The following is a 15,590-nucleotide window of genomic DNA, read 5'->3' as shown; positions in this document are numbered from 1 at the left end:
CCCAGGAAAGCTTATGTTGTCCCACCTGCACAGACACAGAGCACTCGCACTGTTGCAGTGATTCTGTGCCGCCTGACTCAAGTTTCAGATATGAAGATGCTGGATGCAGAGACTCGCTTTCCTCCTGCGACGCCCTGCTATTCTGGTCCTGTCTGTGCTATTAACAGCAACCCCGATGTGTGTCACCAACCTCCTCCCCTCCCTCCCTCTCCCTCTCCCCTGTCCTCCATCTTCTCAGCCTCATCTCTCCATCCTTGCAGCACTGCCTCAGAGAAAACCTCCTGATGAGGATCTGACGGGTGACTTGTTGATGTGTGTGTATGTGACCATAGTTAGCTGACCAGGCTTTACGTGCGTTTTCTCCACCTGCCGTTTGAGTCTGAATGGATTAAAAATAGCTCCTGTTGCAGTGGGAGAGCAGGAGTACCAGGTAGCACCGCTACGGGGCGATGCTGAGCTCCTATGAGTCATCAGTGCGCACCTGTGGGGCACAGAGAAGAGAGCACACCCTGCCTCAATCTTACTGGCTTTATTTCTTTTTCTTTAAAACAGAAAATGATCGCTTTACAACAGGCCTTTTCAAGCAAACCCTCACATTAAACTTGCCAACACCTACAAAACGGTATCAAAAGTGCACCATAGTGTTAATACATCTTCTCAAGGTCTAACAATTTCCATATTATCATCTTGTAATATTTATACAAATACCATTCTGTACACTGTAGAAATACACAGCCCAGCGTGCCCCATGAGTGGGACACTCACCCCCCACCCATCCGCCTCTCATCCATGATCAAAAACATGATCCACTCTCAGTAAATCCCAGTGCAGAATAACAGCATGGGGGGTGAAGACGCTGAGCCAATGTTACATCATATGAATTATTAAATACCCATTCAACCCCACACCCAAGGAAAAACCTAATACGGCACTCATACAACCAACTGATATCTGTACAACCCTCATTCAACGACTTGTTAAAAACAATCTTGACACAGTTTTCATTCATTATCGTCTCATTGTCCCGGCAGCGGCCGCAGCGTCCAGCCAGAGTGAAGAGGGCGAGGGGGGCAGGAAGGACACGGAGGCGAGGAGGGAGAGCTGGTAAGTAAGGGGGGCTTCCATGGCTGAGCTGCAGCACTGAGTGCGTAAAAGCACAAGTATGAAACACAGCTGTGCGGGCAAGTAGCACACCACGCGGGCTGCTGTGGTGCGTTTATGGTCCGCTGCTCCCTGTAAAGAGGGAACAGAGCATTTCTCCTGGTTTCTGTGGCGAAACGCTCAGCTCCACATTTAGTCTCTGGACTGGTAAAAGAGGATGTAGCCTGACTCAGAGTTCTTGGAGATTTCAGAAGTGAGACCGTAGAATTCCTCTATGGCCTGTGCATCAATTTTCTACAAAAACAGAACACAAAGCAGAGTTAGAAAAATAAACCTACTATGAACATCAAATCAAATATACATATACACAAATGAACTCCCTTACCTCTACAATATCATCATCAAACAGCAACCAGAAGTCATGACTTTTCACAATGGCAATGTAGTGACCCCTGTTCGGACCACTGAAAAGAAACAGAACACTGTATTAGAGCAGATGTTGCCTCTACAGTCATATTACACTGACTTTAAAGGCCCTGCACACCCATGGCCCACCCACACAGGTGTTTCCACTCATGTTCCCTGATTAGACTCCTCCGCAGGACGGTGTAAATGTGTAAACACTTCGTTTTATTGACATCTCTCTGACCTTCCTATGAGGTGGAAACACTTGTGTGGGTGTACAGGGCATTAAATCAAACACAAATCTGTGTAGCTGTGAGCAAAAACATGTTACATGTTGAACACGGCATGACTAATGAAATCTGAGGCTGGTTTAGTCGTGGACTTGTTGAATCTGACACAGTTACCACTGGAGCTGGGCAACGCTGACAAAAATCTGACCAGTCCAGTTTAGTTTAAGTAATCTTGAAATTTTCCATCTGTTGTGTCACTATCTATCGCTGAATGATGTAACACAATGGTGACTGAGCCTATGGCCCACTGGTGACTGCCCTGGCATTTGCAGTATTACAAAACTGGTGTCAAGGGTGACATTGCTGGATAAATTACAAGTGTTGCACAATAGTTAATAGTCCGCTCACACACACGCAACAAAAGTTACATACATGCACACACACATATATTCACCATCTACGCTGCAGTAACCCTTTCATCTCGACATACATTCACCAGCCTGGTTTCAAGCCTGAAGGCCTTTACACACTGGGGGGTGTTTTTTGTGCAATTAATTTGCACCTCAATGCATTTGTTTGGGGTTTTTTGTTGTTGTTATGAGTGCTACTGACACAGAACGCAAATATTATGCAGCCAAAAAGAAATGCAATTTCTTTTTCGGAACAAGGTCAACTTCTCTGAGCTTTAACACTGTGAATAAAGCCATCAACCGATCATGCTGAGAGGATTATAAAACATCAACATCTAGGCTCCATAGTCTAAACCAAGGCGGCGCAAACTTTAGTGTGCCAAACACACTGCAACACCACTTATCACCATAGGTGCTGCCAAAGAGAGAGGATTTTTGCTGGCCCTACATGAAGGCGTTAACTTATCTTCACTATACTGTTCTCCTGCACTTCGCTGTGCATCTGCATTTCTTTCCCTAACGCATGTAAAACGGATTCACATACACAAAAGTGGTTAAAAATGTTGAATTACTGTTTAAAACCTGAGCTTCACCACCATTACTGTAACTGTAACCTTTTTTTAAATCATACTGTACAGGTAGAGAAAATAAAGACAGGTGGCTTTCGTGATACTGTCTACTGACAGTTTCTTTTTCTCTTCTCTCTTGGTGGTAGGTCATCTGGTGTTGTGTTGTGATGTGCGTCATACAATAAAGCGATCCATTGTCCCACTCACAGCTTTCTCCTTTTAAATGTTATGATCCATCACACTGGCTGCCAATCGGGGCTTTTGATGTGTCACACACTTATAATTCCCATGTGCTAACAGTGACAAATAGGTCCCCCTTGAAGTTTTTTTTTAAAATTAAATCTAATTAAATTAAATGTTTTAGCTAGAGTTTGTGTCTTTATTAGGAGATGGGTGTTCCACCTCTCAACACAGTTTGTTTATCTGCAGCTCAAACATGACTGGTCAGTACTATTTGGACTAAAAACAGGAACTAGAACGCTTCTGATACCAAAATCTTGTATCGTTGCCACATATTCTGCACACACATGAAGGTATCTGTTTGTAGAGATTAATATTATACTGTCTCGTGCCCTGATACACTGATATGTTGGCCAATAAAAGGAGTTGTTTGTTAATTTCACTCAGTTTAAGCAGTATTCATTATACTGTATATTTCAGGCACTATATCATGACATTATGATGATGAAATCCCAGATGATGTATGGCCTAAAACCATGACATCAATTTCATCATACGTCTCCCCGCTCTTAAAATAAGTCGGCAAAAGGGAGCTGAAATGGGAGTAAAGCTCAAAGGGAGAAGCTCCCGACAGATAACTTACATCTTTCCCAACTCCGTATAAGTTTGCTTTCTTAAATAAATGTATGTCTATTCATAGTCACGAAGCGCTGGAGTCTGTTTCATCATGCACTGTGTGAAAAGCAGGGAAACACCTTGTATAAATGCAGACAGACAAACTCCCACTCACACTGGGTCAAAACTGGCGCTGAGAAACAGTACAACACAGCTGAACAATGATGGATGAGGGTCTGTGTTTCCTCCTGCTAGATGTGATTTAGATCTAATGTACATTTATTCTGGTGCCAAAGGGCTCAAGTGCATTTTATTATTAGAACAATGATTTGTCTGCCTGTCTCTGGTTGCTGTGGAGACGGCTATAAGGTGTTGTATTCTGGCTGCGTGATCACCTACACACCTCCCACAATGCACCACCACGGCGACCAGGTCGTACAGCCTCTCAGGATTGGTGGCGTCCCCAGAGGTGTTGAAGAGGCGGAGCTCCAGGGGGAAGACGACACGATAGGACAGCTTTGTGTAGCGCTGCAGCTGCTCCATGTACTTAAAGCGCTTCAGGTGCAACGCCAGGATCATTGGCAGCTTCTTAACACGCATCCTGTGACACAAACATTACAGTCAGACATTGAAATGCATCAACACACATCTTAAATAACGCACATTAAGAATCAACCTGTATACTGACCTCTTGTGTGCCTCCTGCTTGCTTCTACATTCTTCACAGTAGTATTTGTACTCACTGCACAGTGTCTCTGTGTTACTGAAACCTCTGAAAGGAGCCACAAAGAGAGAATTAGCCAATGAATTCCACATCTACAAATGAATAATTTAAATGGACAGTCCACCTCTGATCAAAAATACATATTTTTCCTCTTACCTGTAGTGCTATTTATCAATCTAGATTGTTTTTGTTGTGGGTGGAGATACCAGCCAGAGATGTCTGCCTTCTCTCCAATATAATGGAACTAGATCGCACTCAGCTTGTGGTACTAAAAGTGTCACAAACCTGCCAACCACATCACAACGGATAGGGAAGATGCGTCCTCTTATGGACAAGAGGGTTGTGCTTGTCAAAGTGCAAGAACAATAATGACGTCCTCCTTGGCTGAGCTGTGACGTTTGCTAGCTCGGTGGCTCAAAGTGAGCTAGCAGTAAATACACGCTTCCTTCTGTGTGGTGATACAGTTGGCAGGTGTAGTTTGGTAGACAGAAAATAGTTCCTACATGAAACTGCTCGCAACAAGGTCTGTGGATTTACTTGAGAAACCAGGTCATGATTTCTGGAAAGAGACATTGCTGTTGAGTTTTTCAAATGTATTTTTTTGTGCTATCTAGTTCCGTTACATTCAAGAGAAGGCAGACATCTCTACAGCTGATATGTCCAACACTCTGCAACTCCACCTATTGAAAATAGGTGTTTGCAACATAACCAGAGCTGCATCATCATCATAATCAACCATTTGGTCTTTAAAACATCTTAAAAAAAAAAAATAAAAAAATAGTGAAACACATCCATTACAACATTCCAGGGCCCAATGTGACATCTCGAAATTTCTCAGTTGCTTTTTTGTCTAACCGACAGTCTAAAACCCAAAGAAATTTATTGTAATGTTAGGCAGCACTTTTGAGAAACTGGAACCGATGAATGTTTTGCATTTTTCCTTGAAAACTACTTTTCATTAAATTATCATAATAATTGCCGAGTCACTAATCCTGCTTAAGCTCTGCTTCTACGTGCTGTTAGTTTACCTGAGGCAGTGTGTGATGGAGGTATTCTGTTCGACATCCACAGAAAGGTCCAGAAAGTCCTCATCTTTGCTGCTTATCTGAAGAGAAAAAAAATGACATCAAAATAAACTCAAATACTAGACGAATGTGTAAGACAGACCCCTTTGGAATATAATAATAATATAGGGCTGTAGCCATACGGCAATTAAAAAATATCACTGTATGCAATTCTATTGTATTTACCTAAAACAGTGTTTCTACTCACTGACAGAAGCTAAAAGACAAATAACCTAAGCTGTTCTCTCCTCATGCCAATAAGCTTTACCTGTGTGAATGTCCTAATCCCTGAAACTGGTAGCAGGACTGTTTGACGTGAATAAAAACATGTTTTAACACGACTCTGGTGACACACGGTACAAAATGTTTGGTGTAAGCCACTTTAACTTAATCCTCATATAACAACAGCAGCAAGGCATCTTACCGTTTCACAGGTGAGGCAGCGTGTCTCATTGGTCAGAGTGCCTTGGAAGATCTCATGGACCCAGGTGGGGGCGGGTGTGGCATTGCTGTTGTTGTTCTGAGAGTCCAATGTGCCGTTGGCAAGGCGGCCATTGGTCTTGTCCTGCTTCCGCTCCTCCTGGAGCAGATCTGCGATGGTGTTGAGCAGGTAGTTCAGGAACTCGTGGGCATCCTGCTGCATGTAATTGTCAAACAGCTCTGAGGAAGAAGGTGCAGAAGATGTTAGAGGGTCTTTTGCATAAGGAATTTTTAGGTGATGATTTAAAACTCTGCTATAGATTCTTTTGAGCACATCAGTCTCCCTAAGTTTCAGTTTCCTCTCACCATTCTCTTTGCGAAGCCGTGTGATGAACTTCTTGGGTGGTATGACGCCCACTTTCCTCTTCTGGTTTGCGATACTGTGAAACAGGTCGGCCAGGCAGGTGAGCAGGTTCTCCTTCCGCCGAGGCTGACTGCGGTACGCCAATATCTTCTCCCGAAATGGTCGGCAGAAGTACAGAGCCTGCAGCACCGAGTTGCAGTAGCAGGTGTTTCCAAACTAAAATCACATATAGAATATGGTCAAATCAGTTTAAGTACCAGTCAGGTGACGATGATACAAAACACTGAATCTGCACAGTCAGAGCATCATGTACTTACATTGACCAGGCCAAAGTAGTGCTCATTGACTGGAAACTGCTCAGATCCAATCTCTTTCTCCAGAGCAGAGGCATTGGCGCCCTGTAAAAGCACAAGGCCAAAATAAAAAACATTTTAATTTTATAAAACAAGACATACTTAAGTTCAGCTGTTTTTCTGAACACAATGATGACAAAAGCACACTGACGCCACAACTGAATCAGTAGGTAATTGCCAAATTAGATGGCAGCAACTTGGCATCTCCATGGTAATTTGTTGTAGTGGTAAAACTAAACACTAATGGGTGCTTAAAAACTCCAAGACTAGGCATTTTCACCTACCACCTCCACTCTGCCCTTTAAAGCCATTAGAACTAAAAGCATGCATCATCTTTAGCTGACAGCACAGTTGGGCTGATCCTGGCCGGTGCTCCACAGCTACACTCATCCAAAAAAGATTTTAGATGTAAAACTCGACTGAGATGACAAAATCACATGTGTCCGGATAGAAAATACCCATACGCAGATGTTTTTTTTTTAAGTTGGTACAGCTCACCGTGGCGTTTTGGGGGAAACGCACACCCCCTGTATGATTTTGTAAGGGTTAATAGATGCAAAGAAACTAACCGCAGAGTGGACATGGATCTGGAGCGGGTCCACAACTACGCAGCTAATGTCAAACCATGTCGTCATTGCCTGCGTTAATAATGTCTTGTAGTAATAACCAACACGTCAGCTTAGCTTTCTTCCCACGATTTCTCTCCACATACTGCAAATTAATCGTGTACCAGTCAGAGCCATCCATTACCCAGCTGTGCTCCAGTTGTTGGCAAGATGTAGCACTGCTTTAGCTTCACGGCTAATTCACGTTAGCTAGTTAGCTGTGAATCCCAGCTGCAGCAGGTGCACTGTCATTGCGATTTAAGAGGCAGTGATACATACTAACCACGCAAATAGTCAAGGTATGAGTTAAAATAGAGTCAACATTAAAGAGAGTCAATCTAATGCCGTTAGCAAAACGAGCAGACCGGAGAATGCAGTGGGTGGCTGCCTGCTTTGCTATGGTCGCAAAACTGCTTGGCTAGCACACACACCAAAATTAACTGATTTTATTTAGAAATACACGGTTAAAAGGCCGATAATAGTGCAGCCACGGTTTCCCTATCACCGTATAGCCTGACTAATGCCGGTATGAGACTGCCGTGCACTCACCATGGTACAAAAAGAGGCAAATTTGGAGACTGTCATTAGGATTTCCATTCGGCTAGCGCCATCTTCAACCACACCGCCTCGCGCTGACAAGACTGGGCTGGCTCCCCTCGTGAGGGCAGGCAAGCGATTCTGCTGAGCTCGCGACGAAAGGTCCAACAGCTCAAGAAAACGAGAGCGTTCACTGCCGGTTGTTTCCGTCTTCACTTTATCACCGTCGGTGCAGCGGGTCGCTTTCTTTTGGGCTATGAATGTAACACAGTCGGACACAACTAACCATTAAAGAAAAGTGTGTAGAAGTCAAATTAAATCATGTCAACATCTTTGATAAAGTCACGTTACACACCGTCAAAAAATAAAGGTTAGCCTCACTGAAGTTTTGCGCATGCGTATCATCAGTAGCCGTGACTTGTTTTTGCACCAGCGTACAAAGTAGTAAACTGTCAACAGGAAAAGGGCAGTTGTTTAAGAATATTTTTATATTAGCAGCAGAAAAACGACCCTTTCTTAACAGACTGAGACAAACAGTTAACTCTGAAAACATTAGAGGTCACAACTGATCTAGGACCAGCTCGCTTCCGGAACAAGTAGTAATGGCTCTATATGAATGAGAATGAGCTGACTCTTTTTTCCTCTATTTTCCCCTTTAATTTCATTTATTCAGTCATCATAAAAAGCTACAAAAATGTGGATGAATACAATTAATAAAATGAACGAATTAAAATTAAAATTTAGGTTTTTAAGGCATAAATAAGCATAGCCCTGGTGGCTTTCTGTTTTGTCAATCCTGTCAGTGTTGCAGTTCATGCTTAAAGTGCTTTAAGTGGTGAATATTGGGTCTCCTCTCATACTATTTGCATTTTTGGATTTTAAAAAAACGACGAGAAGATACAATATAAAGTCATGACCTCTGTCCAGATCATTTCCATAATAAAAATAACATCACTTTTCTGTATATTATTTTTAGTTTCACATAACACAACACTTGTCACTTTATTCTATTCAACACTTTGTCTGCCATTTTTAGTCACTTTATTCGTCTTTATGTAGCAATTTTATTTTATTTTATCTTTTTGTTTATTTATTTATTTCTCTTTTATCTTAATCTATTTAATGTCTTTTTGTTTTTGTCTTGTGCTGCTGTGACATTTGAATTGTTACTGTGCCAGTGTTACAGAACACACAGTATTGAGAGAGATCATTTTTACATTTTTAAAAAGTGATTTTTTTTTTTAAATCTTATTTATTTATTTGATAGCTTCAGTGTAAAATACACCGACTAACGTTACTGTTGACAAAGTAATTGTTATAGTAAGTCTAAATAAATTCTAATAGAGTAGTGTATCATATGTCTCACAAATTAGTTATTACATTTGTAATCCTTTATTTAACATCTGTCCTAAACATTGATTGTTCATTAGACATATTTCTTCCCTGCAACAACCTCAAAAACACGCAGGCAGCTGACTCTGGGTCTGCTCACCACTCCTATTTACTTTGGCATTACATTAATTTAGTTCAGGCAGTATCTCGGCCAGCCTCAATTGTATTTCACAAGGCGGAGTTTGGGGTCTTTCGATCTCTCTTTCCGCCGTACCCGCCATCTTGTAGAGACCGGGGGTAAGATTCTCTCCGTGTTAAATTACATTTTCTACTGTATTATCGCATCATTCGTACACAATTACATTAATACATGTACCGCAGGGTTTCCCTTTCACCTCAGTGTAATAGTACAGCCCGAAAAATCTTTATATTTAGTGATAATTTCCGTTAAAAAAGAGCAGGACCAGTAGCGTGGCTCTCCATGTGGGCCAGACAGGCTGCGGAACGTTTAGTAGAAACAGTATTTTCCTCTAACACCCTGTTGGACCCGCTGTTATACAGCTTAACATTTAATTTATCGTGGATATTAGGGTGTTTATAACGATCTGTGACATTGTAGATAAGCTGCTGTCTAATTTAACGTTACGTGTGCTTGGGATGTAATGTTATTTTGTTGCTAGCCTTTATATTAGCATAGCTGTTCATACTTAGTTGGTGTAATTAGCAGCATTGTTACTTGGGGTTGAATCAAAATGATCAAATATCGCATTCATGTGTTAGTGACAGATACATACTTGACCAGTTTTGCTGTCATTCACTTGGATCAGCTGTTTAAATACACTGAGATAAGTTTTAGCCAGTGTGGCAGCTAACTTAGGTCTGGATCCTATATTGGCCTTTAAAATTCGTCACTAGTCATATCTAACTGTTTTACAGTTCCCATTACCTTTGACTTATCCTGTAAACCAGGTGCACAGTGCTGCAGCTTGAACCTCTTAACTCATATGGAAATTTTACATTTGCAAATGGTCTAAAATGATGCCACACATACAACTATTAAATAGAAATCAGACACCATATTAAAACATTGCATGGACTGACGATTAGTAAAACAATGAGAATTTATTCATCATAAATAATAAATAAATCTAACCTATGAAGGCTTTGTTTTCATGTTGAATTTTAAAGTTGTGCTACGGTAATTTTATGAATAGAATGTGATACAAAAAATTGCTGTCATGTGATGCATAGAGATGAAAACAAAGTAAAATTAGATTCTGGGATGCATAGACTTTATTTACATGCTGTTTTCTATCCAGTCAAACAGATATAAAATATGCTTTTTGTAAGAAAGTATTCATGCTCTAACATGACTAACTGGGGTGTATTTTCTTTTTCAGTAATCAGGCATCATGACGAACACCAGAGGCAAGAGGAGGGGGACCAGGTACATGTTCAGCAGGGCGTTCCGCAAGCATGGTGAGTCCAATTTTGAAGGGTAGCTTTGAGTGCACTTTCCTTTTATGAATGAAGTTTAGGAAATTTGGCTTTTATGACCACTGTCAAATCTGTGCAAAACAACATGAATTAATTTGTTGCCTTTACTTCACAGGCCCAATTCCCCTGTCCACATACATGCGCATCTACAAGAAGGGAGACATCGTCGACATCAAGGTAAGACCCAGCATATGTGTTGACTCATACATCATCAGTCATCTTTCTAAATTTGTGAGAGATTGTAGTGAAATATGCTATAAAATATGGCATTACAATGATTTAGGCTACGTCTAGGTCAGGGGTAGGCAACACACGGCTCTTAAGCTCTTCTCCAGTGGCTCTAAGTGGCTTTGACAAAAAAGGATATGGAAATGAGTGACTGTTGTAAGCCCTAAGTGATTATTACATTTTCCAGTGGTAAAAATCTGTAGTCTGTATACTCAATAAAAATGTTTAAACATTCCGTCAACTAAAATGTGCATCATATGTGCAGAGATTCGTTTGTTAATGGACAACTTTACCCAAACTGTCACTTTAATCACTACAGCATCAAATCAGTAACTGTTTCAAAAGTTAAACTAACTAAATTTGTTGCAGATGTCACATTGTTACATGTCATTTCTTTCCAGGGCACAGGCACCGTTCAGAAGGGTATGCCTCACAAGTGCTACCATGGCAAAACAGGACGTGTCTACAACGTAACTCAACATGCTGTCGGCATTATTGTCAACAAGCAGGTCAAGTAAGTAGAAAGTAGTAAATAATTTATGACATTTAAATATGCACAGTTATGTAACTTTGAGCTGACACACACTAAAGGATTTTAAACTCTGTCACACTGAATCAGTTATTTAAAGACGTTCCATTCTCGTAGTCTACAGGGGATGTAGGAGGAGAACAGCTTAATTTGTTTACCAGCTCTCAGTTGTAAACCACTGAATCCAGATACCAGTGGAGTCCTCAACACAAACCTGACAGGCGTGGTGTTGGCCATTCTGGTGTTTGCTGTTGTCTCAGGCCAGTTTTAGACAGTTTATGAGTCTTCAGCCCTTTGTGCACAGAGGTCCCACAATACCGTCACAACAAAGACCCTTAGTTTTTACACAGGACGAAGTAACACCCGCATGTGTATGATTTTTATATAACATACTGGCATTGCCTAAAATAGAGCTTTTTAACAATAACGATGAAAAAACATTGCAACAATAATCACTTACCTGATGTATGGCGGTTACTCTTGTCCTCTGCTTGGCTCCTGGACCTCATTGTGTCCCCACTTTGTGGACATTTTTGTTTGCTGTACTTCCTCTTGAGCATCTTGCAGGCTCACACTTTTTACACAGACATTGATTTGGCTCTGTTACACCCTCTGCTGCGGGCTTAAGTCAGGGCTACTCTGTCCTCCCATTCTGTGTTCCTTCCTTTTCATACAGAGTGGCAAGGCAGAATAACAGGGTGACATTCCTATCTTTAACAGAGTAATTGGAGCGTTTGATTGATGTCACATAAATATAAAATGTTAATGAGTGTGTTCTTCTAAAATCCTTCATATCATCATTGTTATCATGACATTTTTTCTGGAACCTGTAAATCCTGCTTCAGTCTTAGGTGTGTACTTGCTCATTCACTTGATCTAGAGGGAGGGATGTGACCCCATCTTCACTTTGCCACCAGGATTGTTCATGTCCTCAGTGGTCATTCATGTGGGGAAAAGTAAATCATCCTTACACACCCCAGTCTAACTGCTGTTTGACCTGGGGCTGTATTGAGGAGACAAGTGCAGATAGTGGAACAATATTACATTGAATTCTGAGCCAAAGCTATCTCAGGTTGTTTTTATTTTATGTGTTTGTTATCAACTCACTTATGTTTTCACCTCTCACAGGGGCAAGATCCTGGCCAAGAGGATTAACGTGCGTATTGAGCATGTGAAGCACTCAAAGAGCAGGGACAGCTTCCTGCAGCGTGTCAAAGAGAACGAGGCCAGGAAGATGGAGGCCAAGCAGAAGGGCAGCTGGGTGGAGCTGAAGCGACAGGTATGAAATGATGCATTAACTTTTATTTATTTATTTTTCTGTTGAAATATAATGGAAAATCTACTAAATGTCATGTGGAAAACCTTTTGTGAAGAAAGTCATTCAGTTGCAGTGGTTTACTGTCAGAAGAAAAAAATAAGGAGAAATTAAATTAGTCCCAGTTGTATATTTAAAAGTACGTTGTGAATTAATTAATCTCAACAGTCTAGAAATGTTTTGTCAGTTTTTTTGGTGTTTCTGTTTTTAAATATCATTTGATCATCTAAAATTTCCCTCTTTGTCTCCACAGCCCGCTCCTCCCCGTGACGCTCACTTCGTCAGCACCAAGAAAAACGAGCCACAGCTGCTGGAGCCCATCCCCTACGAGTTCATGGCATAAAGTGCTCATCACAATAAACATTTGTACACACGCTGCTTGTCATGTTGTCATCTGTTCCTACATTAGAATGATGTTAAAGTGTCATGATGTGCTGTGTCACTCAGTGATGATCCTCCTCCTTTGATTGCTTAATGAAATCAAACGCACTCTTCATTTCACCGGCGATCTGAGAGTGACTGGCGCACATGTCACAAGCACTTCACATCCTCACACCTAACTCAGCTGTCTGCAAGGTTAAACTTTTATGCACTGACAATGGACCTTTTTCACAGCAGACATTTTGAGTTGTCATGGTAGGAATAGCACAGGTGAAATTTATGACATCAACAATGGCTCAGTTCCATTAAGTTTTATAGTAAGTTATTCCAGGGAGCCAGCATTGACCATACCAAGGCCTCACTGCAGCTATTACTGTTATTGAATACATCTGTGCTTTTCCTACTGTAAAATGTCTGCAGTGATAATGGCTTATTGGCAAGCTGGGCCTATAAGCTCCTGACCAGCAGCAATCACAGAAGTTTTCACTGAATTTCTTTGAGTTGGTCCCACTGTGTTGGCATGTATTGATGATAAATGTGGAAAACAACTTTATCTCACCTATTGACCCGTACTGTAGGTCCTTTTCATCAGACATTTTGACATGTCACATGAAAAGTGCGGTAATAAAATTACAGTGGCTGGTTTTGGGGTCCCATTATTGTGCGTGCTGGCTCACTTTCTTACTGAGACCCCTGTAGCACAAAGCCATTGTACTGTTATAAGTAACACCCTTGCTTTTGTAAATATATATAATGAATCAAAATGGGTCCTGCTGAGCCCAGCTAGGTGATGTACCCACACAGGTGTTTTCACTTAATCTAACTGAGTTCTAAACCACATTGTGTGGGTGTGTCATTCCTCTCAAACTGAACTGATCTGATGAGATGACAAACTTGTGCAGGGGGTTTTGAGATAAATAATTGCACCACAAAAAAGCCTCATTTTGGTCTTGTACAAACCATAATCTCTCCTGTTCTATCTGTTGAAGTAAAACAACTTACATCATCATAATTCAAGATTGAATGATGCTCAATGGAAGTGTGAAACATTGACCTGAGGATTTTTTTTTCCTCTATGAGAGATTATCTCAGAATTGTGAGGAAAGTTTTCTCGGGAAGAAATTCTGATAATTGTTTTTCTAAATTATCAAGACAGACTCCTGAATGATCCTTTTTCCCCCTGATTTTTTTTCTTTTCAGAAAAATGAGCAGAATTATTTTTCCATGAATTCTTTTCTTCTAAAGTGAGTGCATTGCTCATCCCTAAAGCTTCAATCTGAGTAGAGATCTTATTAGATACAACACTGGAAAACACCTGTGTGATTGTGCATGGTATTTGAAACTGCTCAATAAATTTATTAAGACAATGCTGATGATGTCCATAGTTTTAGGGACTTGAACCCTCCTCTTCAACCCCCTGTCAGTTAGGCCACACTTTATTGAAAATTGAATTTCCCCTCAATTGAGTATATAAAAAAATAATTTAAAAACTCACGCTGTCCAGCAGGACATTTCTCAAACGCACAGAATTCTGTAGTGAATGCCATTGACTGGATATTCTCACTTTGCTGAAGAGTTATGGGGAAATGTCTATCAGCTCATGCAATAGATAAATAGAATGTATTGCATGTTGCAGCCATTAAAACAGAGTTGGAACAAGCAGATACCAAATAAACGTGATGCTGACACTGGAGTAATGTGATTTTCATTCAAATGTTAAAACTAAAGTGTAAAGAAAAGTGGATGTTAGCAGTTATCTGCATATGGACTCTAGGCATCAGTGGCAAGTCCCATTCTTGTAGTGGATACCACGGAGTTTGTACTGTGCAAGTGCAGTTGAAACTCTGTGCAGTAGGTGGCAGTGTGCACCAGGATATGTGTCAGGCTTTAACTAAACATCAGGCCTTAGTAGCAAACTTAGTGTAAAATACTGATCTGGTTAGTTAGTTATTGGGGTTAATGAGTATAGAAAATATGCTTCATTGAACTGTGAACCATATTTTGATATGAACCACAGAAACAGCTTACCTATGACTTTTCACAACTCAGCTTGACATTTTAAGGTGTTGGGCAGACCATGATTCAGCTAAATTTTCCCTTAACCACTGTGATATTCCCCACCTATCTTTAGACAAGGTCATATTGGGAGAGTGAGCTGATAATAATTTATTAGAACAGAACTTTTGAAGCGAGGAGCATAAGGCGCTTTCCAGTGCAAGGTCAAATGTAATGCAACAAAAACAGAATAATGGATAGTACTATAAAAACAGCATGAAGGATCTACAGATATGACTTCATAATCCGTAGATGTTAGCGGGGTAGAACACCTCTGGGAACTGCAAAATGTACATTTTGTACAAGTGAGAATGGCAGTTTCAAACAGTTGTATCACTTTTAACTTTATGAGAATAGACATTCATATCTACTAAATCTACTATACTGCTGGCAGCAAGATAAAGGCCCATTACAAAAAAACCTGTCCCACTGCTAGCCTCTTTATTAATACCGTTTAACACTTACATCTCCTGGAACAAATGACATCTTCCATACGACTTCAGACAGAAGTGGGAGAAAAACAGCGGAGAAAATGGTGTGTTTATTTAGCCGTGAGACAGATGTCACATGATTACCGTATGCACCATGTATGAAACCATACTTTAAATTAGGAACATTTGTTATGTCTTTGTAAACATCCCATGACCTCATATCTCTGCTTTCCTTTTTTTTCTTT

The 15,590-nt window shown here is 40.8% G+C and overlaps 2 protein-coding genes and 1 non-coding gene across 3 annotated transcripts; 2 read left to right on the top strand and 1 right to left on the bottom strand.

The window, feature by feature from the left end:
• Positions 1–514: 514 nt before the first annotated feature.
• usp12a (ubiquitin specific peptidase 12a) lies at positions 515–7,957 on the bottom strand. Its single transcript, XM_050057168.1, has 9 exons — positions 7,590–7,957; positions 6,400–6,480; positions 6,085–6,298; positions 5,723–5,958; positions 5,263–5,339; positions 4,199–4,282; positions 3,914–4,111; positions 1,487–1,565; positions 515–1,395 (listed from the first exon to the last, which is right to left on the bottom strand). The coding sequence occupies exons 1-9, from the start codon at positions 7,635–7,637 to the stop codon at positions 1,294–1,296; spliced, it is 1,119 nt and encodes a 372-aa protein (XP_049913125.1). The 5' UTR covers positions 7,638–7,957; the 3' UTR covers positions 515–1,293.
• A 1,170-nt stretch (positions 7,958–9,127) lies between these two features.
• rpl21 (ribosomal protein L21) lies at positions 9,128–12,852 on the top strand. The gene is made up of 6 exons (XM_050057163.1): positions 9,128–9,206; positions 10,310–10,388; positions 10,522–10,583; positions 11,036–11,148; positions 12,292–12,442; positions 12,732–12,852. The coding sequence occupies exons 2-6, from the start codon at positions 10,322–10,324 to the stop codon at positions 12,819–12,821; spliced, it is 483 nt and encodes a 160-aa protein (XP_049913120.1). The 5' UTR covers positions 9,128–9,206; positions 10,310–10,321; the 3' UTR covers positions 12,822–12,852.
• Positions 12,056–12,185, top strand: LOC126398172 (small nucleolar RNA SNORA27). Its single transcript, XR_007570745.1, has one exon. It is a non-coding gene; the product is annotated as a small nucleolar RNA SNORA27 (small nucleolar RNA).
• Positions 12,853–15,590: the final 2,738 nt, after the last annotated feature.

The sequence above is a fragment of the Epinephelus moara genome, chromosome 11 (genome assembly GCF_006386435.1).
Source record: "Epinephelus moara isolate mb chromosome 11, YSFRI_EMoa_1.0, whole genome shotgun sequence".
Classification (NCBI taxonomy): domain Eukaryota; kingdom Metazoa; phylum Chordata; class Actinopteri; order Perciformes; family Serranidae; genus Epinephelus; species Epinephelus moara.
This window is presented reverse-complemented; position numbering and strand designations above follow the sequence as displayed.

Coding starts and splice junctions, on each gene's coding strand:
- usp12a (XM_050057168.1), bottom strand. CDS start 7,637: ATGGAAATCCTAATGACAGTCTCCAAATTTGCCTCTTTTTGTACCATG. Junction 6,481..7,589: donor TTGCCTCTTTTTGTACCATG/GTGAGTGCACGG, acceptor GTGCTTTTACAG/GGCGCCAATGCCTCTGCTCT. Junction 5,340..5,722: donor GCTGCCTCACCTGTGAAACG/GTAAGATGCCTT, acceptor TTTTCTCTTCAG/ATAAGCAGCAAAGATGAGGA.
- rpl21 (XM_050057163.1), top strand. CDS start 10,322: ATGACGAACACCAGAGGCAAGAGGAGGGGGACCAGGTACATGTTCAGC. Junction 10,389..10,521: donor CAGGGCGTTCCGCAAGCATG/GTGAGTCCAATT, acceptor TTTACTTCACAG/GCCCAATTCCCCTGTCCACA. Junction 11,149..12,291: donor ATTGTCAACAAGCAGGTCAA/GTAAGTAGAAAG, acceptor CACCTCTCACAG/GGGCAAGATCCTGGCCAAGA.